At 37.0% G+C, this 27,489-nt stretch overlaps 1 protein-coding gene across 5 annotated transcripts in view; it reads right to left on the reverse strand.

The window, feature by feature from the left end:
- The window catches only part of MAGI2 (membrane associated guanylate kinase, WW and PDZ domain containing 2), a 1,343,119-nt gene that overhangs the window by 231,242 nt on the left and 1,084,388 nt on the right, over positions 1 to 27,489 (reverse strand). For all 5 annotated transcript variants that reach the window (XM_045089715.1, XM_045089714.1, XM_045089718.1 and 2 more), the window contains one exon: positions 12,886 to 13,524. In XM_045089715.1, coding sequence (XP_044945650.1) covers positions 12,886 to 13,524 — 639 coding nt within the window. The remainder of the gene's footprint in view (positions 1 to 12,885; positions 13,525 to 27,489) is intronic.

Here is a 27,489-nt window from a genome sequence, read left to right on the forward strand (position 1 = left end):
TTAACATGCCCTTTTTTGTTTTGCATTTAAGTGTCCTCAAATCAGTAAATGGGGTAAATGAAAAGTAAATGTGGAATCAGTAATTAACAGTTATATAACTGTTAATATATATATGTTAATATAACATATCTTGTTATGTGCAGACTGGATTTACATCTAAAAGACACTTCTGTCTACCTTTCCACTTATACTTAGAAATGGCTAATGATATAGCTTTAACTTAGAAAAATAACCGATATATTAACCCAACTCTGATGTGTGTGGTGTGGGTTGGTATGGAGTGGGGTATCTTCGTGGTTAAAGAGAGTCTACAGTTCTAAGATTTTTATTTTTATGATACTTGAACTTTATGATAAAGAACTGAAGAAGTCACTTATCTTCAAGAATCTCTTGGATATAATGGATGGCTTCCTCTCCTCTCCCTAAAAGCCCTCAGATGAGGTCTAAAATATTAAGTATAATAGCTCCTCTTTTTGGAACCTATCACAAGACACATTTCACTAACTTAAACATGAGAAGAAATAGGAATGTTAGTTCTTTTGGTGACAAGTTGGCCTGACACGAGTTGGATGGCAGAAATAAGATAATCTAGTATAATTAAGAAAGGAGAAAGTGTACTTTCTTCCTCGGGTTATGTATAAAATCACAGTACATGGAAATAAATGTTCTCTGCAGGTTCAAATATGAAAGAAGTTTTGTTTTCAAGTGCAAAAACACCGATGTCAACTCCTCCCCAATTCATTAACTAAATTTAAAAAAAAAATGAGTGTTTCTTCAATCACTAACTCAAGATATGTGATTCTATTGTTAAATGCAATGTTAAATTCTCAGCCTTCTCTTACCAGCCCTTGACATAATTGTTCGCTCCTTCTACCTTGAAACATTTTCCTCCATAAGGCTCCCAGTACTCCCCTCTTATTCTCCTCCTTCTTCAAAGTCATGTTTTCTTAGTCTTTTACTGCTCACCTTTCCTCTTTTTGATCTCCGAAGTTGAAGCTTAAGAGGGCCTCAGTCCTAGGAATGCTTCTCTTCTTGATTTGTGCTTACTCCCCAAATGTTCTCATTCAGTCTCCAGCTTTAAATGCTGTCCACACCAGTCATCATCACTTGGAGAGCTAACATGTATCTCAAGCTCAGCATGTCCCCAGTTGGACTTTTGATCTCTCTACAACGCTCCATAAGCATTTCCACCCATCATGTTCATTATATCAGCAAAATGCAACTCTGTTCTTCCAGTTGCTTAGGTCAAAATTTTACAGTCTTTGATTCCTGTCCTTCCCCTGAATCTCACATTCCATTCATCAGCAAATCAGAATTCGCTAATTTTCCTTTGAGATATATTCAGAATCCATTTTTTAACCACCTCCATGCCTACCTTCCTTCAATCTCTCTTCATCTCTCTTTTGGATTGCCATGAAAGCTGATTCTTGTTACCTGTTTCCATCCTTGTCTACCCACAGTTTCTTTTCTTGAAAGATTTTCTTTATTTGACTGTCTGCTGAGGAGGGAGCCAGATGTGGGACTTGATCCCTGGACCCCCAGATCATGACCTGAGCCGAGGACAGACGCTTAACTGACTGAGGCCACCCACAGTATGTTTCACACAGCAGCCACAGTGAGCCTTTTCAAATGTTGTTATCTTCTCACTCCTCTGCTCAAAAACTCCAAAGTCTTCCCATTTCACCTGGAAGTAAAATCTAAAGTCCTTTCCATGGCCCACAGCCACACAAGACTTTACATAATCTGCCTCCCTATAGCACCGATAATCTCTCTGACCTCCTCTGCCATTCCATCTCCAACCTGCTCTGGGTCAGGTCCCTCCCCACCCCCCCCACCCCCCCCCCCGGCCCCAGCTTCCTTCTTGTTGCTTGTCTATATCAGGCACAGTCCTGCCTCAGGGCCTTCCCCCTGCCTGAAAAGCTCTTCCCTGGAAATGGCCTCACAGATGACTTCCCTTGATTACTCTTTCTAAAAGAGAATGCTTTCTCTTGCTCATCCTGCTCCTTTCCTTTACCCTGTTTCTTAGTTTGTCTTCATTCTTATCTCTGACATGTATTTCTTTGTTTATTTAACAAATACTTACTTAACATGTATTTCTTTATTACTAATTTCCCCCTAGGAGGTAAGCTTCTTGAGGCAGGAACTTTGTTTTGACTACTGACATATTTCTAGCACATAAACCAGTGCTGAGCACATAGCAGGTCCTCCACAAATACTTATAAAGTGAATAAACACATGGGTGAATAAACCCTACATATCCAAGCAAAACCCATCAAAACTTTTTCATAACATTTGGGGAATTCTGATATAGTCAGAAGATAGATATTTGATTCTATTTCTGCTATTTCTAAAAAAATTTTTTTAAGTTTTTATTTATTTATTTGACACAGAGAAAGAGATCTTAAGTAGGCAGAGAGAGGGGGGGAAACAGGCCACCTGCTGAGCAGAGAGCCCCATGCGGGGCTTGATCCCAGGACCAGATCATGACCTGGGCGGAAGACAGAGGCTTACCCCAATAAGCAACCCAGGTGCCCCTCTGCTATTTCTAATATAACAACTCCGCAAGTATTCCTAGCATCCCGTCTCATCTGAGCAACAATTTCCCTATATGGCATACATCTCATGAGAGCCATGCCATTTCCCATCCTTTTCACTGATAATTATCCCCACTTCTTATATTTGAGGACATAAATTGTCCATCCCCCTGCCTACATACACATGCACTGAACTTGGGCCAATTACTGAAACTTGAGTCTTAAGTTTCTTTATCCATGAAAGTTGGGTTGAGAAAGAAAATGTGAAAAGAACTTGCGAGTTTAAAAAACATACACCACTGGCTGGAGTGTACCCCAAAAGCCTACAATGAATCATACTATAATATCATGTTACAAAAAATATTTCATTTGTTTCACATAATTGGTAGTTATATGTCCCTGATATGCAGGTCAAGGTGCAGACAGCACATAAGAAATATCAAAAGCAAAACGGCTACAACATGCATGACCACAAACCATTCCCTTATTTCTGGGCATACAGGGATACCATATTTCCTAGTTTTTGTGATTAATGAGCTCGGTTCTGGTCAATGAAATACGGGAGGAAGTGATGTACACCGGCTGGTTAGAGAGGACCCAGTGGGGGACTTCAAGATCTTAGGGCATAGAGATCCACCAGAGAGAAAAAGCCTAGTTCCCTGCACCACTGTGTGGAGTAGAGCTGCCCAGGAAATCTGCTATCCAGGAAAACATGCGTTGGAAATCATGTGAGTGAGAAATAGATTTTTTATTTGGAAATTCAGGACATATTTGTTAATACAGCAGCCAGGATGCCAAGGTTGTTCTCATCTCATGGAGTCGATTTATTACTTGGTTTGCTGTCATATATGCTCTTTTCTGCTGACGTCACGTGGAAAAAGTTGGATTACATGACATTGATTATGGAATATCCACTTTGATTTTTGCTTTATCTCTCTGGATAGCACTCTTTTCAAATAACTCATGCTTTTACTCTTCCAAAAAGAGTCCTATATCTGATCCTTATTACTGGTGAATATTGATGCTGTTTTAGTAATTTCTGAAGTTTTTGTTGTGGTGGTGGTGGTAGTTTTAAAATTTTAAGTGTTTCCTTAAAGTATCTTTTATAACCTTAACTAATTAGCTGCTTATACATTTCTCCAAAGAAGTAGTGATGTGAAATAAATATTAAAGTATTTGGTATAAAAGAATATGACTTACACAACTTGGTCTTCAGTGGTCCAGAAACACACACACACACACACACACACATTACTAAGCAAATGGGGCAAAATGTTACCAGCAATGTGGGTAAATGGTATATGGTATTCTTAATACTATACTCATAACTTTATGTGAATTTGAAACTTCACATAAACAAACAAAAAAGAATTAGAAAAAATGTTAGCTGAGTAATATTTCACTGCATATATGGACCATATCTTCTTTACCCATTTGTCTGTTCAAAGGCATCCTGGGTCCTTCCATAGTTATTTGCAAACAATAAATCATGGAACACTATATAAAAAACTAATGAAGTATTGTATGGTGACTAACATAACATAATAAAAAAATAAGCAAAAAATAAATAAATCAGAGAAAAAACTATTTCAAGCAAAAAAAGGAAAAAATGTTAGCAACATTAAAAATATCAATTCTTCTTACAGTTTTACTTTAATATTTTCTCTGTGCAATTTAAAACTTGTGATAGAATGTTTTTGTCTGATAATGTTTTTTCAAAAATTTAAAGGAAGAATTCTCTACATAGACAACAATTCTTGGGGCTCCTAATTTTTATGCTTTGCCCTCAAACACAGCTCTGATATAGTGTATGCTGTCTCCCAAATACTCGGAACTCTGCTTGAATGTAAAAGAAAGAGAAGATGTACACTGCTGATATTCGTTAATTATTACATTGTCAGGATATGAAGAGAATATTGTGATCTAGTGAAAACCTTTGGGATCATGTTTTCCAGAGGGAGAAAGGAAATTTTTCAAATACAGATTAGCTGCAGTTTATGGGAGTTTCACAAATTAAGTATGGGACTTTGAGCATATTCATATAAATAAGATGGCAATACATGACAAGGATTGATTACAGTAATCACTCTGGAGTTGCTTTATTCCAGACGTCAAATAACACCCTCCTTAGGCAGAAAGTATAATGAGTCCTTATACCTACTAGGCTGTGTCTCAGCCAACAAATTATTTATAAATAAACTATATGTTTCTTGAGCCATTAATGTAGAAAACATGTTAGTCAAACTCATAAAAAAAATAACACCAATAAGAAATGAGAATAATAGAAATAAACTTAGGTAATGTGGACAATGAAGACAAAATTAGAAAATACCCAATTCAATTCTATTTAAACACACTTTAAAAAATGAATAAAAGAGACAATTTTATAGGGTAATATAAATGATAAAAACTGAGTCCAGCCAAGATAGAAACTCTAAGATTAATTACTATGGAAGAATTTGAGAAAGTTGTAAAAGGTATTACTCTCCTTCACCAAACCAGACCAAAGACAAAAGTCAACCCACTGAAACCTGATCATTTCAAAGGTGTATTATATCTTCAAAAAATAAATGAATTCAATGTTACTTAAATTGTTTTTCAGCAGAGACAGAAATACTGTTACTGATTGCTTTTATGACACCGGCATCACTCTGATAGCAAACCTTAACAGTAAAAAACGAGCCAAAACAAAACAAAAGTCAAAAAAGAAAACTTCAGAAAAACCTCATATATGAATGTTGGTGCAAAGTTATATATAAAGAAATAGAAACTAGGAGAACATTGTAAGATTATATAGTTTACTCCAGGAATGAAAGGATAGTTCGATACTAATAAATCTCTTACTTCAATTGATCACAGTGTAAATCAAAGGGGAGAATACTGATCATCTCTGTAATTGTCTTTTTTTTTTCTGGTTTTTGATGAAATTCACTATACATTTTTGATAAAAGATTGTTAATGAAATGGGAATGGGGGGTATTTCTTTAACATGGTAAATATTCATCTCAAATAAAAAGCCAACATTGTGTTAACTGTTTAAAATGAGACAGCTTCATTTAAGCCAGGAATAAGACAGGAATTTCCATAATTTCCACTATTAATTAACAGTATTCATGAAGTAACAGTCAAATGTATTAAATAAGACAAATCAGAGGTATGCAAATAGAAAAGGAGAAGGCAAAGTGATTCTTATTTGTAGGTCGTGTGATTGCATGCTTCCAAATTCCATGAAATGAACTGAAAGATGCCTAAGAAACAATTAAGATAACTTAGTAAGGTAACTGGTTATAAAATTAATATTTGGGAATAAAATTCTAAGGGGAGGGGTGATATGAAATAAGTAAACAAAAAGCATATTTATGTGGCATTTATTTTTCATTTGTCTTTCTCTTCCTTTCATTCTCTCTTTCAGAAAAACAAAACAAAACAAAACACCATAAGTAAAAGAATGTGGTTGGTTTTTTGCTTTATCTCCAGTGCCAAAAAGGTGCCCAATACATATTAGACACTCAAGAAATATTTGTTGAAAGAAAGAATAAATCTACACTATAGATTGACTCTCTTCTGCAGAGATAGATGTGCAAAGAGACATGAATATTTTTTATAACAGAAAAAGACTAAAATTAATCAAAATGTCCATTAGTAAGTATCCAATTAAATACGCTATTGAAAATAAGGAGATATATTTTACTGCTCTAAGATAAATTTTTACATTAAAAAAGGAACTAGGCCATGAAAGAAGTCTCAACACAATGAAAAGGACTGAAATAATACAAAACATATTTTTCTCCAAGAAAAAATTATTAGAAATTCACAGAAAAGAACTGAGAAATCCTAAATGTTTGAAAAATAACACATTTCCTTTTTTTATTTTCAAAATTTAAAAAATTTAAAAAAAATTTTTAAAAGATTTTATTTATTTAATTGACAGACAAAGATCACAAGTAGGCAGAGAGGCAGGCAGAGAGAGAGGAGGAAGCAGGCTCCTTGCTGAGCAGAGAGCCCAATGCGGGGCTCCATCCCGGGACTCTGGGACCATGACCTGAGCTGAAGGCAGAGGCTTTAACAGGCTGAGCCATCAAGGCACTCCTAAATAACACATTTCTAAGTTACCCTATACATCAAGAAAGATATTATAAGGGAAATAAAAAAAAATACCTTGAACTGGATGAAAAAGAAAACAGTATATCAAAATTTATGAAATTAAGCTAAAGAAGTGCTTACAGTGTAATTTATAGCTTTAATGTTTTTATTAGAAAGAGAGGACTAGACTCATTCATCTAAGCTTGAAGACAGCAAGGCAAAGTAAATCAATCATCAAGCAAATAGATCAGAGTGGAACACACTGAAATAAAAAAAACAATGAATCTCAAAGCCGGTTCTTAGGGAGCAATTTTATGAAATTTTGTAAAGAAAACTTTATGCAAACAAATTTGACAACTCAGATGAACTGTAAAAATTCCTGAATGTAAACAAATTACCAAAAACTGAAGAAGATTGGAAAATTGGAATAGGCCTAAATCTAGAAAATAAGTTTAATTAATAAACAAAAGTCTTTTTTACCAGATGGCTTCACTGGTAAATTCTATCGAACTTTTATGGAAGAACCAATATTGGCCCCACACAAACTCTTTCAGAAAAAAGAGAAGGAACACTTGCAAGTCCTGTGATGAGGCCAGGATTATCCTGACACAAAAGCCAGACAATGACACCATGTGACAAGAAAACTGAAGAAAAATCTCTCCCTGAGTAGGTTCAGAAATTCTTAATAAAATATAAGCAAGTGAAAGTCTACCACATACAAAGAGGATTATCCACAAATGGGATTATATCAGAATGCAAAAATTAGTTCAACATCTAAAAATCATGGAGGGGCACCTCGGTGGCTCAGTCAGTTGGGCATCAACTCTTGATTTTGGCTCAGACTAGATCTCGGGGTTATGAGATTGAGTCACGCGTGGGCTCCACAATCAGCGTGGAGTCTGCTTGAAAGATTCTCTCTTTCTCCCTCTCCTTATGCTCCTCCTCCCGTAAAAAATTTGTAAAATTATGTAATGTATAACATTGTATTTTTTTTAAGATTTTATTTGTCAAAAAGAGTGAGAGGGAGAGCACAAGCAGTTGGGGGCACAGCAGCAGAAGGAGTAAAAAAAAATTAAATTATGTAATGTATAACATTGTACTTTTTAAAAGATTTTATTTATTTGTCAGAAAGAGAGAGAAAGAGAGCACAAGCAGGTGGGGAGCAGCAAGCAGAGGGAGAAATAGGCTCCCTGCTGAGCCCGGAGCCAGATGTGAGACTCCATCCCAGGACCCTGTAAACATGAGTTGAGCCAAAGGCAGACTGAGTCTCCCAGGCTTTGCAACACTGTGTTAATAAAAGGTTAAAAAAAACCCCAAACAAACCCCACATGATCAGGAAACAAATAAACAAACAAACAAACAATAGTTTCCGGGGGAAAAAAAAGCCAACAAACTTTTGTTCAAAGCCAAAATAAGTTGATTATTAAAATTCTCAATGAACTAAGTATACACCTGAACTTTCTCAACCTGATGAAGGGCACATAAAAAACCTGCACCTAAAATCATACTTAGTGGTGAAAGATTAATGCTTTCCCCCCAAACTGACAATGAAACAAGGATGTCTGCTCATAATCACTTCCATGAAACATCATAGTGGAGGTCCAGCTAGTGTTATAAGGCAAGATAAAAGAATCAAAGGCATATAAACTGGAAGGGAGGAAATAAGACTGTACCATCAGACAACATAATAATCTATGTAAATAATCTTGTGAAATTTATAAAAAACCTCCAGAAGTAAGTGAGCGTAACTGGGTTGCAATGTACAAGATCCCCCCCCCCCCAAAATCAAATGTATTTCTATGTATTCACAAATGACAATCTGAAAATGACATTCAGAAAATAATTCTGTTCCCAATAATGTTAAAAATCATAAAACAGAAAGGATTAAGTTTGACAGAAGAAGTGTAAGCTCTGAGCATTGAAAACTACAAACCATTGCTGGAAGAAATTGAAGGAGATTCAAATAAATGAGAGATATACCATTTATGAATTGAGACATTCAGTGTTAGCTTGGCAATTCTTCACAAATTCTTCTGCGTATTTGAGCAACACCATAATCTCCACAGTCCTTTTATTTAAAACAAATAAAATAAGAACAATGATCCCTAAATTTATATGAAACTGGAAAGAATCTAGAATAGCCAAGATAATTGTGAAAAAGGAGAAAAAAGAAGAGTCACACTTTCAAGACTTAATGTAAAAGCTAAAGGAATCTATAAAGTACAGCATTATCAGAAGGACAAACATACAGATCAATAGAACAGGTTAAAGTCTAGAAATAAATCCTCACATTCATGCTAGTATAATAAAATATTAAAGTGCCACAAAACAATCCAAGAGGAAAGGACAGGTTTTATTTTTTTTCCAACAAATAGCTCTAGAACAATGAAATACCCATATCCAACAAAATGCATTCAACTCTTACCTCACACCATCCACAAATGTGACCTTAAAATGATTTAGAGATCTAAATGCAGGAGCTGAAATTATACAACTTCTAAAAGAAAGCAGGAAAAAGTTTGTGACCCCGGGTCAGGCAGAGATTTCATAGATATAATACCAAAGTAATAATCCACATAAGAAAACACTGATAAATTGGACTTCATTAAAATTAAAAACTTCCATGCTTCAAAAGAAACCATTAAGAAAATGAAAAGTCATGCCACAGACTGGGAGAAAATATCTGCAAACCATATATCTTAGGAAAGACATGTAATCAGAATATATAAAGAACTTTAACAACATAATAAGAAGATAAATAGCCCAATAAATATTCAAATGGGCAAAATATTGAGTAGTCATGCTATCAAAGAAGATATATGAATGTTAATAAACACATGAGAATGTGGTAAACACATAAAAAATTGAGAAATGTAAATTAAAATTACAAAAAAGTTATCATTATACAGACACTAGAATGACTGTAATTAAGACTACCGACTAGGGCAACAATGGGCAGAAACTGGAAACCTCATATATTACTAGTGGGGAATGTAAAATGGTATAGTTACTTTGGAAAACATTGTGGCAATTTCTTAACAATTTAAATTTATATTTGTCACATAAGTTGGCAGTATCACTCCTAGGTATCTCATCAAGAAAAACAAAAACATAGGCACATACAAACACTTACATCGAAGTGTTCACGGCAACATTACTTATGAATGTCAAAACCTGAAAACGACTCTAATGTCCATCCGTTTGTGAATGGATTTCAAAAAGTGGTAGATCCATATAATGGAACACTAACTACCCAGTGATAAAAAGAAACACACTGCTCACACATGCTTCAGCATGGGGGAATCACGGGAGCATTATGTTAGGTGAAAGACTATATACTGTTTGATTCCATTGATTGACTGATTGATTGAATTAAAGATTTATTTATTTATTTCCAAGAGAGAGAGAGAGAGAGAGAACACGCACAAGCGGGAGGGCAGAGGGAGAGAAAGACTCTTAAAGCGCATTCTGCGTTGAGCACGGAGTCCAATGTGAGCTTGATCTCACCACTGTGATGAGATCACTACCTGAGCAGAAGCCAACAGCCCAGGGCTTAACCTAACCTACTGTGTCACCCAGGTGTCCCTGTGTGATTCCATTTATGAAAAATTTACAGAAAGGCAAAACTATCCAGAAAGCATCTTAGTGATTTTCCGGGTCTGAGACAATTTGAGATGATGGATGTTCTAAGGATTACGGGGACTGTTACACACACAAAAAATACCATTTTAGTGAAACTTAATGATGTATATAATTTAAGTGGGTTAATTTTATGTTATATAAGTTACTTCACAGTAGTGTTAAAAATGAAATATACCCTCATAACCAAGATATTTAGAGCTAGACATTTGTGTGTATAATATCATATCATTTATAGTAAACACACTACCTATATTCATGCGTGTGCTCCTTAGGACCACAACATTTCTGGAAGTATATATTCAAAAAACTTGTCTGCCTCTGAAAAAAGGACTGAAAGTCTGGGACAGTAAAGAGAATTATTTTTCACTGGATACCTCTTCAGACACTGTCTAAAAAAAAATTAAACTAAAAATCCTCATAAATAATTAAAACAAAGAACCACAATTCTGATAGAAGGACCCAGGCATGTGACTCTACTCTTGAATGTCTGTATGTATCTGAATGAGGCTATGAGCACTTAGGAGTAGCCTATAATAAGAGAAAGCAAAAGATGACCCCCAAATTTATATGAAAATGGAAAGAATCTAGAATAGCCAAAATAATTGTGAAAAATTTCATCACAAAAACCATGGTATTAGTTCCTTATAATTTCAGAGAGGATGAGTGCAAATTGTGGGAATTTGGGGAAACATGAGAGGTTTTTGACTAGAAGTACTTTAAGCATTACAGGGTACTACATTCTGCAGGTCTGCATCAGCCACAAAATAAAAACCAATTCCTAACCCTAACCATAAGCAAAATGCAAATAAAAGTTGACATCCCAGAGGATTAAAGGAGAGGTGGGAAAACTAGAGGGAAAAAAAGAGCAAGTATAGGGTTGTCTATCTGATAGTGGGCATTTATATATATATTAATGATTTCAAAGTACTTTTTCCTGCTATGCCATGCCTTTAAAAAGAAGTCATTATATAGGATATGTATCCAAATTTGCTTCTATGACTCATAGAATGGCTATACTATACAGTGGTTTTCAGTATACCTTTTAATATCAAGAATCTGTTACAAAGATTTGCTTTTCAGCTGCATGCTACAAAGATATGGCTTTAATTAAGAATATTTGTTTTAATCTTACACAAGCAATGGGAGAAATTAAAATACATTGTCAATATTTAATTATAAAGATTCGAGTGCTATTCTGTAACAACGCCTTAAGAAGGTCAAATTTAAGACTTCTGCTATCATAATTTCCCTTTTTAATATAGGGACATAATACTTTGTGCAGTGTTGCTCAAAAAATGCCTACTATTTGTCGTCCACTTTCACACAAGGAATCAATAATGTAAATACCTCCTTGAAGTGGAAACACCTGCAGTGAGGCCCAAATAAATCATAAAAGGTGCTTCTTTCAAGCTCTGACTGCTTTCCTTTGCATTTCAAACTGACAGGGTTTTCATGCTGTTTTTAGTGTTCTGAATGGACAATCACATAGGTTGGCCACATGTGTGTTCTTCACGCCTGAGTTCCTCGAAGTGCTGCTACCTGTGCCCCACCCTTCCTAGAGCTTCGGGACTCCTTTGTGCTCAACACACATTTCATGAACACCTACTGTGGGCCATTCGATATAAAGAACACGACCACCAGGTTAAGGAGTATTATCATCCCAATATAACAGACAAGGCTTCTGAGGCTCCTGGACTTTTAAGTGTCCCCAGTCCCAGAAAACCAGGACTTAGCCTGAGCCTTTTCTTTTATACTCTTTTCAAGTATCCTTCCTGTCTGTGGCCCTCCCCTCATTTCTCTCCCTAGTGTCACTGACAGTTAACAGCAAAGTAGCAGAGGAATGAAGGAGGGCTTCCACTTAGCCCCATTTCCTTCCCCTGAAGGTAGAAGGGAGGAAACCCCCAGGACTCAGAGTTCTTCCCACCCTCCTCACTGCTCCGATTTCTATAGTTCAGCCAGAACACCCAGCTTAGAACTTCAGCCCTAACTGGGTTCCATAACTTCCTTCCCAGGTCATGGAAGGCACCATGAGAAATTATTGCTGGAGGAGAACCTTCCTAGTGGAAGAAGTGTCCTAAGCATCCCTGTTCATGATTCTGAAAAGATTTTTCTGTGGCAACCAGTTCCCAAAGGTCCTTATGGGGATTACAAGACTACATTTGAACTTGGCAGGGGTTGAACCAGCTTCCACTTGCTAACTAGAATCCTAAGCACAATACAGAGCATTGACTAGATTGGAAGAACCTAGATTTCTTGATTAAGACAATGGGAAACCAGTTTGGGATCTCTATAAGCAATATATAATGAACTTTTAGAATATAAACCAAATATATTTGCGGATTAGGCTTTACCCTCCAACTGCATACTAAGATACATTTGTAAGACAGAAAGCACTACTTTTACTGTGTTGAATATAAAATAGGAAGAAAATATATATTCTCAAAATTAAAACAAAACAAAACAAAACCACTGCTTCTAGACTCTTGTTTTTCTCTCCTATTCTTTGACTTTCATTTTTTAAAGTATGATTTTACTCATCTCTGGGGAAATTCCTTTTTTATGATAGTATTGTAACAGTCTTACTATTTTACGTGCATATTTTATTAGTGAGTCGTGTTTATCTTACCTCCTCGATGGATAATCAAAGAAGTCTCACTTCCAACAGGACAGTCCTTAAGTATATCCACTACTTCTGTATGGCTCAGGTTCTGTACATTCTGCTGGTTGATCTCAACAATGAGGTCACCTTCACACAGGCCAGGGCATCCCTGAATGTCAAGTATTTGTTTCACCCGCTGTCCTGTAGGACTGTCGGCAATAGTGAAGCCAAAGCCCTGGGCCCCTTTCACAATGGTTAAGGTCATAAGTTCAGCTTGGGTGGCCCCAGATGAAGCCATAGACACATTGTCGTCATGGACGGGTGGTGGATACGTGCCATCTAGTTGACCATCAGCTGGCATTGAGTGCAAAGAATGAGGCGGCCGATCTGTTATATCTGGAACCGACTGTGAGGTCCGAGAAATGTATTCCAAGTATGTTTCATAGTTATGTCTTCCATTGACCATCACTGGAGGTGGCCTCTCCATTATTGCAAGGGGTGGCACCATGCTGTTAGCAGGATCTTCAGGATCAAAGGGCAAAGGGTAGCCACGACACAGTACCAGGTTGACACTCTGACCAATAGGAACAGACTGGAAAAGTTTGACTACATCTGCATGAGTATGTCCAAGGACACAAACTTCATTAATATAGACAATGACATCACCTGCAAGGAAAAAAGAAAGAGATTGACAACATGAGGTAAGTTCAATTAAAGTTGACATAGAGAAATGGAATTATTTATGAGACTAGTAAAAAAGGCACTCTGTTTCTCAGTAAGCAGCAAGGAAATCAATTAGAATAATATTTAAATTCACTGTAGGTGACTCAAGGTTACCAACAGGTCTGCCAACAAACACGATAATCAAATGATGAAAAAAAAATGCTATGTGTTTATACTTGGAGCTCAGAAACAGCTTTGTGTTCAGAAAGAAAGGTTTGGAAGAATTTGGACCTTGAGGAAGCACACATTCTATGCTTCTTTTTCATCTTCATTTCCATCTCCAGTGCAATTCAGTTAATGGACTTTGCAAACTATTGAGAAGTGGTGGTCATAAGTTTTATATTTAAAAGCCCCGGTACACGGTTTTTTTGGTCTAAGTTGACGAGTCAACTGCTATTTTTCTTTTTCATGGAAGAGGAAACATGTTGCCCATTTATTTTCTCCATCTATAGTAAGATGTGTTTACAAAGGCTCCATGTATGCACAAGTAAAGGTCAAGAGAACTAGTTCTGGGATCAGGGACCCAGGTCCATATCCTGGCTCTACTAATTAGCAGATATGTGATTGGGGCAAGTGACATGCCTACTTTGAGCCACCGTTCCTCATTTGTAAAGTTGTTGTGAGGATTAAATAAGATAATGCAGGGAAAGTGTTTGGTATTGTGTCTGACACATGGTGAGTGCCCAGTAAATGTGGACCACTACTTATATTACAATTGCCAAGCTCGGATGGAGGGGATTTGGGGCCCTGGCTTTCAAACAAGAGGATGCCATAAACTCATCTTCTGATCTTAAATTAATTAATATTCCTGTAGATCTTCTTGAATAAGGCATTTGTCCTCTCTCCCCAATGAATTATCGTAGAGTTACAGAAGCCCACTGGATAGAAGGTAACTTTAGGAAGTTAAAAATACCCTGAATATTAATTATTCATTATAAAATAAAAACTCTGAAAAACAATATTTCCTCCTTAAGATACAGTAAAAACACGCTTGAGATAATTGTTTAAAAATTTCAATTATGTATGAGTATCAATTTTATTTATAGAGAACTGTTCTATTATGAGTGGATATTTTTATTCTCACAAACCATAATATTTGAGAGTTGAACTTGCAAATTGGGATTGTGACTGACTACGCTGAGCAGTATATGAGGGATATAAAAGACATGTTTTCACAGACTGTCAAATGAGTAACTCAGCAGACGTTAATTTATTGGGGTAATTCTGAAGTGGGTAGAGTAAATGGCTAGGGATTTCATTCTGAGACATCCTTGCCCATCAGAATTGCAAACATCAAAAATGTAAAAACAGAGTTAAACTTTCAGAGTTAAATACTTTTTTAGCTTTTCTTAGGTGTCTGATATGAAATGATTACTTCACTCTATGCATTCTAAAATAAATAATTCTATGAATAAAACATTCTTGAGTAAAATACTTTCAACAACATAGACTCAGTTAACTAACATTCACTCCTCTCAAATGCTAGAGATCTGCTTGAAAGTGCTAAAGATATAAAGACAGAAAAGTCAAACAAACATTTTCTGGGATCCAGCTTAAGTGTGATTCTAGAAAATGTCACAGACGCCGTGATTGGTTAGATGGAACTTCACACTTCAATTATGTATATCAGAAAGGGTGTTGGTGTAATGGTGGATTTTGGAGCAGGACGAGGGTTGAGTTGGGATGAGCATCCTTTCTCTGGGACTGTGATTGTCAGCAGACCACGGCAAACGGGGACTCTCTGGCATCATTTTCAATGGGTCTGTTGAAGTAGCTGATCCAGACACACTTTTTTCTTTTCTCCCTGCCTCTTCTACCTTTAAAGTTAGGATCATCTATTTTACACATTCCAAAGGTTGAGAGAATAATAAATACCGTGTACCACCGTCCAACTCAATGATGAGAACACTGAACATATGAGCTGTGGTCCCGGCTAGCACCTCTCTCCCACCTACTGCCCTTGCCAATTATAGTCACTGTCCTGCATTATTCACATGCATTTTGTTTTTATGACAATCTACGTACCTGTAAATAATGTCCCTAGGCAATATTTAATCCCTAAATAACAATATCTCCCAAAGATGGCTTTGTACATTTTAAAATCATTGTAAATGGTATATATATTAATCTTCTGTAATTTCCTTCCAAATGTATTTGTGATACTTATCTATTTTTACCTCTACTTCATTAATTTTCATTGCAACAGATTATTTTCGGATGGCTATATCACTATTTTATTAATATTTGTCCATTCTTATGTTAATAGATGCTTGGGTTCTTGTGAATTTTTGGCTACTAAAGATAATTCTGCTAATAATCTACTTCCATGGCCCTTGTGCACTTGCGGGGGAGTTTTTCTGAGGTATGGACCTTGGAGTTGAATTGCTGGGCCAAGACCACATGCTTCTTCAACTTCGTTCTATCATGGCAAATGGCTAGCAAAATAGGTCAAATTGATTTACACTCCCATTTCTGGTATATCAGAATTTTCATTGCTCCCTATCTGATACAATACTTGGCATTCTCAGACTTAATTTTCATTGCTCTAATGGGTGTGATCACGGTTTTAATTTGCATTTCCCTGACTGCTAGTGAGGGTGAGCATCTTTTCATATGTTTATTGGCCATTTGGGTTTCCTCTTTAGTATACATCATTTCCTCATTTTTACCTATTTGGCTAGTCCTTAAAAAAAATTTTTTTTAAAACAGATTGAGTACTTTTCTGCCCATCTCCATTCTTGACCCAACATTTTTGGTAGGTTTGGGAGGCTGCATGGTACAGCTGACATTCCATGGGATAGGGCGTCAGAAAACTTTGGTCCGATTTCCAGCTCCATCACTTCCTAGCTGTGTGACTTTCAAAACTCACTTAAATCCTCTGTGACTCACATTCTTCACAATAGTGAGGAACAATAATAATAGCAATGTATTGTTCTATGGGAAAAAACAAATGAGATTGTGCAGGTGACAAGGTCTGTAAACTGCAAATTGTTATGCAAAGGATGACTGCTATTTTAGTAATTATTATCTGTCCTTGGTTATATCCTTCTATAAAAATCAGCACAGTCCCACCAGTTATTCCCACCACAGTCATAATCAAGGCTGAGTATGGGTTTCTGAGTGGGCAGATAAAAGACAGGAAGGCAACAAATGCCACTTTCCGCTAAGGTTTTCCCTAACTTTAAATACTGTTAACAAACTCCCCACCCCCCAAGCATGCTATGCCAGAAATTCATAGGAAAAAAGAACTAAGCTCTCAAGGTTCCCTGCCAGGTCTAGAGAGTAGTTATTTGAATTATAGTGATTAATGTTATCTATTTTTGAGTTTTAATGTGATCTTGCTATTTAGAAACAGAATGAGAACTATTTGTGGTTCTTGTAAGACTGCCTTTTAAAATTTATGGATATTTTCCATTCAGAGCAATTTTTCAAGTCATCAAGCAAGCAGTGATAAAGCGGTATCTTTATGGAGCTACGCAGAAGCTTTCTGAATGTGAAAGATCCGTGGTCAGTTATCACAGGATTAAAACTAACAACTTGACAGTGCTCAACAGCTCACTTAAAAATATGTATATAGATGCCTAGACATTGTGTCATCCCACAACTGTAGATGGATTTGTAAGCAAACATTTGCCTGTTCAGATAGTACTAATTGGGTAGGATATTTATAGATTGTGCTATATGAATGTCACTTATATATTGTGAAATAAAAATATGAACCACCTGGTACATGCCATCTGATGGTGCCATGCCAAGTCTTAGGATAGACTGGGCTTCAGAATACACAGAGAAAGAGATAGAGAGAGAGAGAGAGAGAGACATCATTAGGAAAACTGGCTCTAGCTCAAGCCCCGTTGGCCTATTTAAGAGGGAGAATTGGGAAAAGAGTCACTTGATCTCTCCCCCTCTCAATTTATTCTTTTATAAAATGGGAATTAAAATATCTCCTCCATTTCCTCTTTCACACGGCTACTGTGAGAGAATGAGATCATGCTTGTGAAAACACTTTTAATTTTACCAAGGAAGGGCTCTCCATAAAAATAAAATGGTGCTTTTCTTTCGGAAGCCAAGCACACATTTTTAGTGCCATCTAGCCTGCAAGTTTACACTGTTGCCTGTGTGGCCATTCACTTTAGGCCCTATTGGGGCCAGATGTTTTGGGACCACTGACCTTGGGCATCTGGGTCAGATTTGGAATGACTGATGAGCTTGGGGTCTCCAGCAGAGCTGATCTCATAAGGACCCGATTCCCAATGAAGAGATTTCAAAGTGACAGTGAAGGAGAGTCAGGCTGATGAAGCAGAAGTTGAAAACTGCTGGCCTGTATGAAAGCACGTGCCAAGCTAACTGGTCTCTCTCTTAGTCATGGGAATCAAAATACACTACCGGATACCTCTTGGGTACTTCATTATTTTGGATAAAGCAGGGCACTTTTCATAAAGCAGTGCTTCAAGTGCAGTTATTTTTATACTTCTTTCTTCTGCTCCCACATTTGTTGAGTCACGGTGGTGTGCAAAGGCTTCCTTTTTAGCCTCTCTCACTTACCACCTGCTGTCTACCTTCATTAGCCACCATCTTGGACGAGACTAGAATTGCTTCCTTCACATTCCATTTTCATCCCGTAGCCTCCTCCACTAAGCTCAAACGACTCAACCTTTAGATGTGCTGGTTAACGCTCTTTACTAGCAGGCTTTCCAACTTATTTTTGTCTTCACCACCCAGTAAGTTCCCATTCTTGTGGCGCCTGTTTCTTAACTGCTCACAATTTACAACTTGCTCCTTGCCTTTTACTTGAATTCTGCTATTCCTCTCCCCTCAGGGGAACTTCCTTTCTGGGTGTAATTCCATCCCAAATGATTCATCCTTTCCTTCATTTTTTTTCAAAGATATCTCCTATTATTCCTGCTCCGATTGCTATAATCTCATGTTTATCAGTACAAATTCACCTCTGACTTTATTCCTTTGTGGGAGTTTTCTACCTATTCCAAGTTACCTCCCACAAAATTTATAGAGTGATATTACTATGTTTGGAACTCTTCAGGTATTTAGAATATATTTGTATTGAATAAAGGACAGAAAGATTTAATCAGAGGAAAACTGAAATAGATTACATAGCTGACCTTGCTGCCTTTATTGTTTCAGAATTGTGTTTTTGCCAAGTCATCTACATTTTTTTGCTAAAAGAAAAAAAAAAAATCTCACCCACTACTCCCATCCCACCAATTACATGCACTCTACATTGAAAAATTATTTTTTGATGTTTGTCTCTAGCCAATAAGATTCAACTGACCTGTCATTCTTTTCTGAATCTTATATTTATGTTTTTTATAATAATAATCATATAAATCTTATTGTAATAGGAAATTTTATTATAATACTGAATATTCATTCTCTTTCTATTCTACAGTCCCCCCAAACATAATAAATTGTGACATATACTTGTGAGGGTGTGCTACTCAAGACTTCAATTAAATTGAAAATAACTGCCCTTAATATAGTTTATTCTCCAAAGGGAAGCATCGTGTTGTACCAGATGCACGAAGAGCCTTGAGTATTTCTCTCTAGACCTTTCTCACTTTGTGACATTGCAGAATGCCTATGCAGAAATGCCAAAAACAAATACTCAGATTATGAAGGTATAAGAGGTAGGACAAAATGCCTTCATCAGAAGAGCCTTAGTTTATTAATTCTGGTATGCTACCTTTTAAGTCACATTGTGAATGAAAATGAAGTGAATTGAGCCATAGCACTAAAAGAAGGTTCTGAGAATGTTTTATTTATTTATTTTTTTAACATTCTAAAACCAAGTGTGGCCTATGGAGAGAGCACTGACTTGGGTGTCAAGAGATTTATGTCTTTATGCTAGGTATGTTAGTAATCAGTGCTGTCAACACATCTCTGGGTCTTATCCCTCATTTATTTATTAATTTATTCAACAAATATTTACTATACTCAACTACTACTGTGACTCAGGCACAGTGTTATAAAAAGAGAAGACTGAACCAGATGATCTATAAGGTAGTTTTTTTTACCCTGAAATTCTGACAAAGGCTCTGGATCTACCTCTTAGCTATGTCTGCAACGGGTTCCTTCCTTTCTTTTCCTATTTCCACCATCTGAGGTCAGGACCTTACCATCTATTGTAGGAACTTCTGCAACACTTTTTTTTAGCTGGCCTTCCTGATGTCATAGCAGAAAAAACAAGGGAAAGAGGAAAGGGAAGTTTAGTATACGACATGATACAGTGAGCCTGCGGGGTTATGGAGTTCCCTAATCCTACTCCATACAGACCTTTAGGAGTACATGGGATTCTTAATAAAACCCTCTCCTCGGGTATCATGCTTAGCGAAATAAGTCAATCAGAGAAAGACAACTATCATATGATCTCCCTGATATGAGGAAGTGGAGATGCAACATGGGGGAGTTAGGGGGGTAGGAGAAGAATAAATGAAACAAGATGGGATTGGAAGGGAGACAAACCGTAAGTGACTCTTAAACTCACAAAACAAACTGAGGTTTGCTGGGTGGGGGGGAGGGAGAAGGAGGTGGAGTTATGGACATTGGGGAGGGTATGTGCTACGGTGAGTGCTGTGAAGTGTGTAAACCTGGCGATTCACAGACCTGTACCCCTGGGGATAAAAATACATTATATGTTTATTAAAAAACAACAACACCACCAACAAAAACCCTCCTCTGGTCAGTATTGGCTCAGGAACCAAGAGAGTGTAAGTATTGTGCTGGTCAAAGACATGAGTGTCACTGGCGGCAAAGCACTGGTCCTGCCTTCTACCTGCTTCCCTGGCAACTCATCTTCTCTATTTCCTGAGTTATTTTTCCTACTTAACATCCTTCAGTGCCTGTTCATAGACAGAGAATAGAGTCCAAATAGTCTAGCACAGCATATAAGGCTCTTGGTCTATTTTTTCATTAACTCCTGCCTCTTTCCAAACGAGTCTGTGCCTCAGTTGCCCAAGCTCACAGCCATGCCCCTGGATGTGCTCTGTTCTTTCCAACCTCCTGCTTCTCTCCAGCTTGTCCCCACTAACAAAGGCCTAGTTACCCTTGGAGATGGGTCTCACCTTTCTGACCTTCTTTCTGGCCACTTCCTATTGTTGACTATTAATTACTTCTCCCTGTGTGCTAGTCTTCCTCACAGCTTAGCTCGTCAACCCACTTACCCACACTAACAGCACCTCAAATACCTGTGATCATAGTGACTTAGAAAATTTAATACACATAATATTTATCTGGCATTTACAAACCTCAGCTTGCCTAGCTATATCAAATAGGCATTGTTACCTATACTTTATACATAGGAAAACCGAGCCTAGAAGTTACATAACTTCTCTGAAGTCACTCTGATCATTAGGTGAGATTTAAAAATCGAACTCCAGACTGCCACAGAAATGTTAAGAATTTACAACAGTCCAGGACATATGTTGACTCGAGGACTCTTTTGTGTACCTCAGATCCTATCAGGATGAACACTGGACAAAATATTAATCCTGAATATGAAAACAGAGAGATGAACTGCCACATTCTTTTGATTAAGTTAATGGAGGAAAGTGGTAAAGCCAATATTGCAAACAGGGGAATCCACCAATAATTCAGTGAAATTCCTGCAGCCCCCCAAAATAGGCTGCTTGGAAGGAGGCTTTGAGAAGGCTGAGGCAGAGCTGACAGGGCACTGCCACCCCCCAAACTCATGAACCATCCCGCAACTTCAGCACTGGCATAAATTATTTCAATAGCCGTGTGATCTTGGACAAGCAATTTCACTTTCATCCATCTAGTTACTGTTCATGTAAAATGGAAAAGCCAGAAAAACATCATGTGGAAGGTGCAGCTTTAAGAGTATCTACATCTTGTGGGAATGTGGAGAGCTCTCCTATGAGGTAACTGGGAAACTTCTGTAGTGCCATTAAACAGGTAAGTGACAAGCTTCTGGGGGCCTGCCCCAGGGTTCCTTGATCTTCTATAAAAGCAGCGAGTGATTACAACACCCTAACTGTGGGCAAAAGGATACCAAAATGTTGGCATAGCCCCTTATTTCCCAAAAGAATGAAATACTTCTTTTTTTTTTTAAATTTTTTTTTTATGATTTTATTCGTTTATTTGACAGAGAGAGATTACAAGTCGGCAGAGAGGGATCCAAAGAAAGAGGGGGAAGCAGACTCCCTGCTGCTAAGCAGAGAGCCTGATGTAGGGCTTGATCCCAGGACTCTGAGATCATGACCTGAGCCGAAGGCAGAGGCTTTAACCCACTGAACCACCCAGGTGCCCCAAGAATGAAAGACTTCTTAATCAAATTTTATAATTTCATTTCTGTGACCCGGTGCAGATGCCTAATTAAAAGCTTGGTTTAAAAAAAAAATTATGCCTAATCAGCACACATTCAACAATTATTCACTGGCATATGTGAATTAGTCCAGCGATCTATTTACATTTCCTTTGTGTTTGGCATTGTGTGGTAAGATAAATTTAAATACTTGCATTTTACTTTGTTGGAAAGGAGAAAGAAAAGGAAATTTAAAGGCATTGATTATTTGCTGATTGGGCAAAGATGAACAACAATTCAGTTAAAGCTATAAGTAAAGACGCAAAAAGAAAGCATAAAATACCATTTTCTGCAAAGCTTCAAAGGGCAGAGGCTTTTTAAATAGCTTGCTCACTTTAACTCAGTAACATGAATGGTCAGTGAACCTGTCATTTCTCTAAAACAATATAATGAATTTTAAACAGAGAAAAGACAAATATGTTGTCAGAGGGATCCTATAAAATGAAAATGGGTTCTTGCATCTAAAGAGAGCTTATGATTTCATGGAAAGAAAAAAAAACAAAAGAATTAAAAAATATACTTTAAAACCTTGACAAAATGAAAGTTTATGAAAGTAAGGTAAAAATGGAACGAGTCCTCATCCTCTCCCATGTGTTAGAGATACACACGAGGGCAAAAGCATCGCACAATCATGCTCAACCACACACAACCCCCTCTGAAAATTCAAACACAGAAGTACCTTGTAGGGAAAAGTCATTTCATATGGACAGTAAGCAACTTGCATGCTTACTTTCAAATAGCGTTAAGGGTATTCCTGAATGAGCATGAGTCTTTTTTTTTTTTTTTTTTTTTTTTTTAACATAAATGGCTCCTTGGGGCCAATGCGGCAGGAGCATCCCTATCTTCTGAACTTACTCCAACACAGTATCAAAAGGTTATAAAACCTCCCCTGGCATGACGGAGGACAGCTGGCTGGGGGGAGCCAGGAATATGCGTGGACATGCTTTCCAACAGTTTACTCAACCCACAGCTGTGGACAGCCAGCCATTCTGACTGAGCAAGAAAAATGAGTAACAAGAAGAGACGGAAAGGCCTGGGACATCCATCTCATTGCAGACTGCTGCCTTCTGCCAAATGGTTTCAAAGGTTTGCGACCTGCCCGATGGACCAACACATGCTTTTAAGAAGGCAGAAGCAGTGTTTTTTAGTCAAAGGAAAGTAGAATTTAGTTTTTGATACTGTGAAATTGACAGTAGAAGACGGGGGAAAATAACCTATTTCAAGATGCCAGATAACACTTTGCGACGTTGTTCCCTTGAATTGCATTGGGAAAAAAAAAACAACAAAAAACACAAAGAAAGAATATCTGCTCCAGGGTGAGCTGGGTGCTGTCTCCGGCATCCAGACTGAAGGTGGGGGATGTGTATTTTGGGGGGCTGTTCGGCCAAGGAAGCTCTCACCCCTAGATCTGTATCACCCTGTAGAGTATTTCTGGAACGTGCTCTGGCTGGTGCTTTCGCTGGGAGCCAATCAACAATCCCTAACTGGTACTGGAACATTAGAGGCTGTTGATCTCCTCCTTTACTCCCCTCATGTGAAAAACTGCAGAGCCCCTGCTGCTTTGCTGAAATGAGGGCTGCCAGAATATTTCTCCCATATGGACTTCTGAACTGCTGTAGCATTAAGCTGCCGAGCTTCATAAAATGGCTGGCAGAGAGAACGAATGCGCCATGCTAAAAATGCGAGTGTATGCGGCATACACACGGGTCCAAGGCTTGATGAGAGAGCCCTTCTAACTTGTTAAGAGGAAAACAGACTTGGCAGATGTGAGTCTTCACTGACAGACTTTGATCGTTCAAACTTGGACGCTTTTATTTCCAATTTCAGTTTCTGAAAGAGCAATATTTTATACAAGTATCAAGAAGTCAGTCTGCTCGTGGGGCCATATACACCAAAGATTGCCAATTAAAAATGCCTCTAACACATGACAAAGGGGAGGAGAAAATTTTGTCTTGGCTGCACTAAACATTTGGCATCCAGAGAAAGATAGTTACTATCTCTTTGATTTATGTGGAGAGAAGGGGGAAATCAATATGGTATCTTCTAATATCAGACATCTAAGACTTCCTCCATTGGGTGTGAATCTCCCCATGACCCTTTCTGTGCCAGACGCTGTACCCAGACTCTTTTGCGGATGAACAATATCACTAGTCCAGGAGTTTCAGGAAAATATGCAGCAATTGCCCTGCAGATAATGGGAGATTATTCTATTCTCAGATACAACAGACAAATGGCACAGAGAAAAACAATATAATCCCCTGCTGTTCCCAATGTTACAATTATTACACCATACTGAAATTGATTGGAATAAGTTAGCAGAGAATCGTCCTCAAAGATTTTATTGTATTTTTTTTTAAAGATTTAATTATTTATTTTTGAGAAAGAGAGAGAATGAGTATTCTCCTGAGGGCACATGATGGGTGGGGGAGGGGGCCAAAGGTAGAGGGAGAAGGAGAGAACTGGCCTCCCTATGGAGTGTGGAACCTGACTGGGGCTTAATCCTGGGCTTGAGATCATGACCTGAGTAGAAATCAAGAGTAGGACCTTTCCTCAAAGATTTTAAACTGTCCCTCCCTCTACCACCGCCACTGAACATACATCTACGTGAATAGATTCAGGTTTCTTTGTTATTTTGCTCACTCAAGGTTACACTACATTTTATGTTCCAGTCAAATACAGTTAATGATAAAGTCAGAAACAATGAAAGTTTCTTGCTTTCTAAACTCAAATCTAGTAATAATTTTATAATTATAGTGTTAGCACTTTGCGTTATTTCGAGTTTTTGCAAGTCAGAGTAAAATGCAAGAATCATAACCCCACAGTCCCAGATTAATCAAATGAAAAGTAAAAGTTTTACAGAGCCTCTTGATTTTTTTGGTTCAGATAATGCAAAAACAGTCCATTGAATCCTTTCTACTGAAAGAATGCAGTTTTTGAGGTCACAGAGCAATGACCAAATTCACTAATAATAATAGCTACTGTTTATGTGCTAAGAACAGTAAAACTTTGTGCCAAAAACTCTGCGAAGCCCATTAGGGATTTAATTACATTTAATCTTTGAGATAACCTGATGGAGAATATTCTATCCCCATTTTGTAGAAGTGGTCCTAGTTTAAAGACACTAAGTACCATATTTGCAAAGTAGCAGAGCTGTGTCAATCTCCAGTTCTGGGGTTACCTTCAAGCCTGTGTGCTAACTATATTTATATAACTTGGTTATATAAATTTATCAAATTTCAAGATTCATTTGATCTATTTATTTGGTACTTCTTTCTTTTTTTTTTCCTTCTAAGATTTGTTTTATTTATTGTGGAGAGAGAGATTGAGCGTAGGCCTGCATGAGTGAGTGCTGGGGGAGGGGCAAAGGGGGGTCGGGAGACAGATTCCTCCTGTTGCTGAGCACTTGCCCTGGGGGCTAGATCCCAGGAGCCAGAGATCCTGACCTGACCTGAAATCAAGAGTCAGAGCTGTTCAACCCACTGACCCACCCAGGAGCCCTGGCATTTCTTAAGACTTAGACTACTATTTAATCACTTGGAATTTTGTTTACCTAATTTCACATTTTGACTGCCTGCACTCAATAGCTATTTTGGCATAATGCAAACATACATGATATTTTATGATGACACATTAGTCTAGTTTTTATATACAACTTGTAGCCTGCATGAAGAAATCACCCAAATATACAATTACCTATATTTGAATGGGCTAGTCAGCTGCCCAAGTGTAAAGGAAGTACATCAGAACAAAAGACAGACAAAATAACAAGCAACAAAAGAGGACCATTGGGGGATATAACTTGGAGATCATAAACATCTAATAAATACAGGAAAAAAAGAACAAAAGTAGTTTAAGGTATTTTACGAGATGTTTAAGCTTTGAAAATCTGGCTTTAAAAATCCCAAAAGACAGAACTAGTAGGAACAAGACTATGTATCCCAATTAACTGAAATTAGGATGGATAATTTGAATGGACCCAAGTATGGGTGGGGCAATTAGCTCATTAGCTGACATCTAGAACATAGGAAGCATATTTAGTTGTTGCTGCCTTTTTTGGGTACATTTTATTTTCTATTTTAGTTACACAGACATGCTAACTTTTCTACATAAGCAATAATCAATGATTGTTGAAGGCATGTAATTGTAAACCATTTCCATTTTGACTTCTACTCAGGAAACTGACACAGAGAAAGCATAAAGTTACACTTGATATCCATAATTACTGGCCTATGGAAGCAAGAGATCTAAGAATTTAGTCAATGAATAATACAAAAATACAGTCAGGAGATTATAAATATTTATTACTACATCAAAAATCTGCTAGTCAATCTTTCAATAATTCCTTCAGCCTAAAATACTTGAGTCAGGATATTGGAAAAAATATTAATTAAAATTCAGACTTAGCTCTGAAAGGATAAGAAATTGGAACTTTATCACAGATTCTCTGCTATGAACTGTCTTTATCTAATTTTTGTCTTAGTTTTATTTTTCCCTGTGGGTTTGATTACAGGTTCTTAAGTTTATTCACCTACTAAATATGCAATTATCATGTTAAATCTGACAAGACATTTACCTGCTTTGTGAAGAAAGATTAAAGCTAAGAGGCAGAATTTTGTTTTTTTTAATAAATGCAAAGCAAATACTAAAATAAACTTCAGTACTTATTTCACTTAATTAAATATTTTTCTTTGTTCGGCCAAAATATTCTTATAGAGTCTTCACTAATTTTTTAAGTCAGAAAAGATGCACTAAAACTATTTTTTAACAGTAACTTTACTAACTACGGTTGATTGACTCAGTATGTATAAAAGATAATTGTAGTTATGACATATCTTGTATATCCTGTGTATACAAAATATACATCTTTATTTTCAATACCTAACAAACTAGAGAAATACTTAAAATATTAACTTTGTTGTCTGTGAGAATGGTCATATCATTGGCGTGAGTAAAAATTCCTTGCAGGAGAGAAGGTAAGTAATATTTGGTAAACTCTAGTGGAGAGGGGCACTTGTAAACCCAGAGGTGAGGGGCTAGAGATACAAATTTTGGAGTCAGGACCACAGAGACCAAGGCCCTAAGCTTTTACTTCCTAGTTTCTTTTGTTCTTTCTCTATGGATTTTGTATTTAAAATGATTTTTCAATTTCAATGCTTTCATTAAGCAGCAATTAATTAGTTCTTCTATTTTCACTAATTTAACTATTAATGAGAGTTTTTAATCAGCATGGATTAACCAGTGTCACATTAGGTTAATGTATTTTTAATCATAATACAACAATTTTGATGTTTTAGTATGGATGCAAAAATAAATATGTAGTATGCATACAAAAATATGGGGTTACATGCTCTGGGAAGGGTCCAGCAGATACGAAGATGGGTCAGGTATAGTCCCTAGCCTGAAAATACTATTAACTATAACTCCAGCTGGCAAAACTAGCATATAGTTATCATGGATAAATGAATGATTTTTTTCAGTATTTTGGTGAAATATTAAAAATAAGCAGTGCCCACTGAAGTATCAAACAAAACAAAATTTAAAGGAGAGAGAGAGAAATGTTTATCCTTTCT

Source organism: Mustela putorius, unplaced genomic scaffold (genome assembly GCF_011764305.1).
Source record: "Mustela putorius furo isolate JIRA1106 unplaced genomic scaffold, ASM1176430v1.1 tig00003845_pilon_pilon_pilon, whole genome shotgun sequence".
Lineage (NCBI taxonomy): Eukaryota > Metazoa > Chordata > Mammalia > Carnivora > Mustelidae > Mustela > Mustela putorius.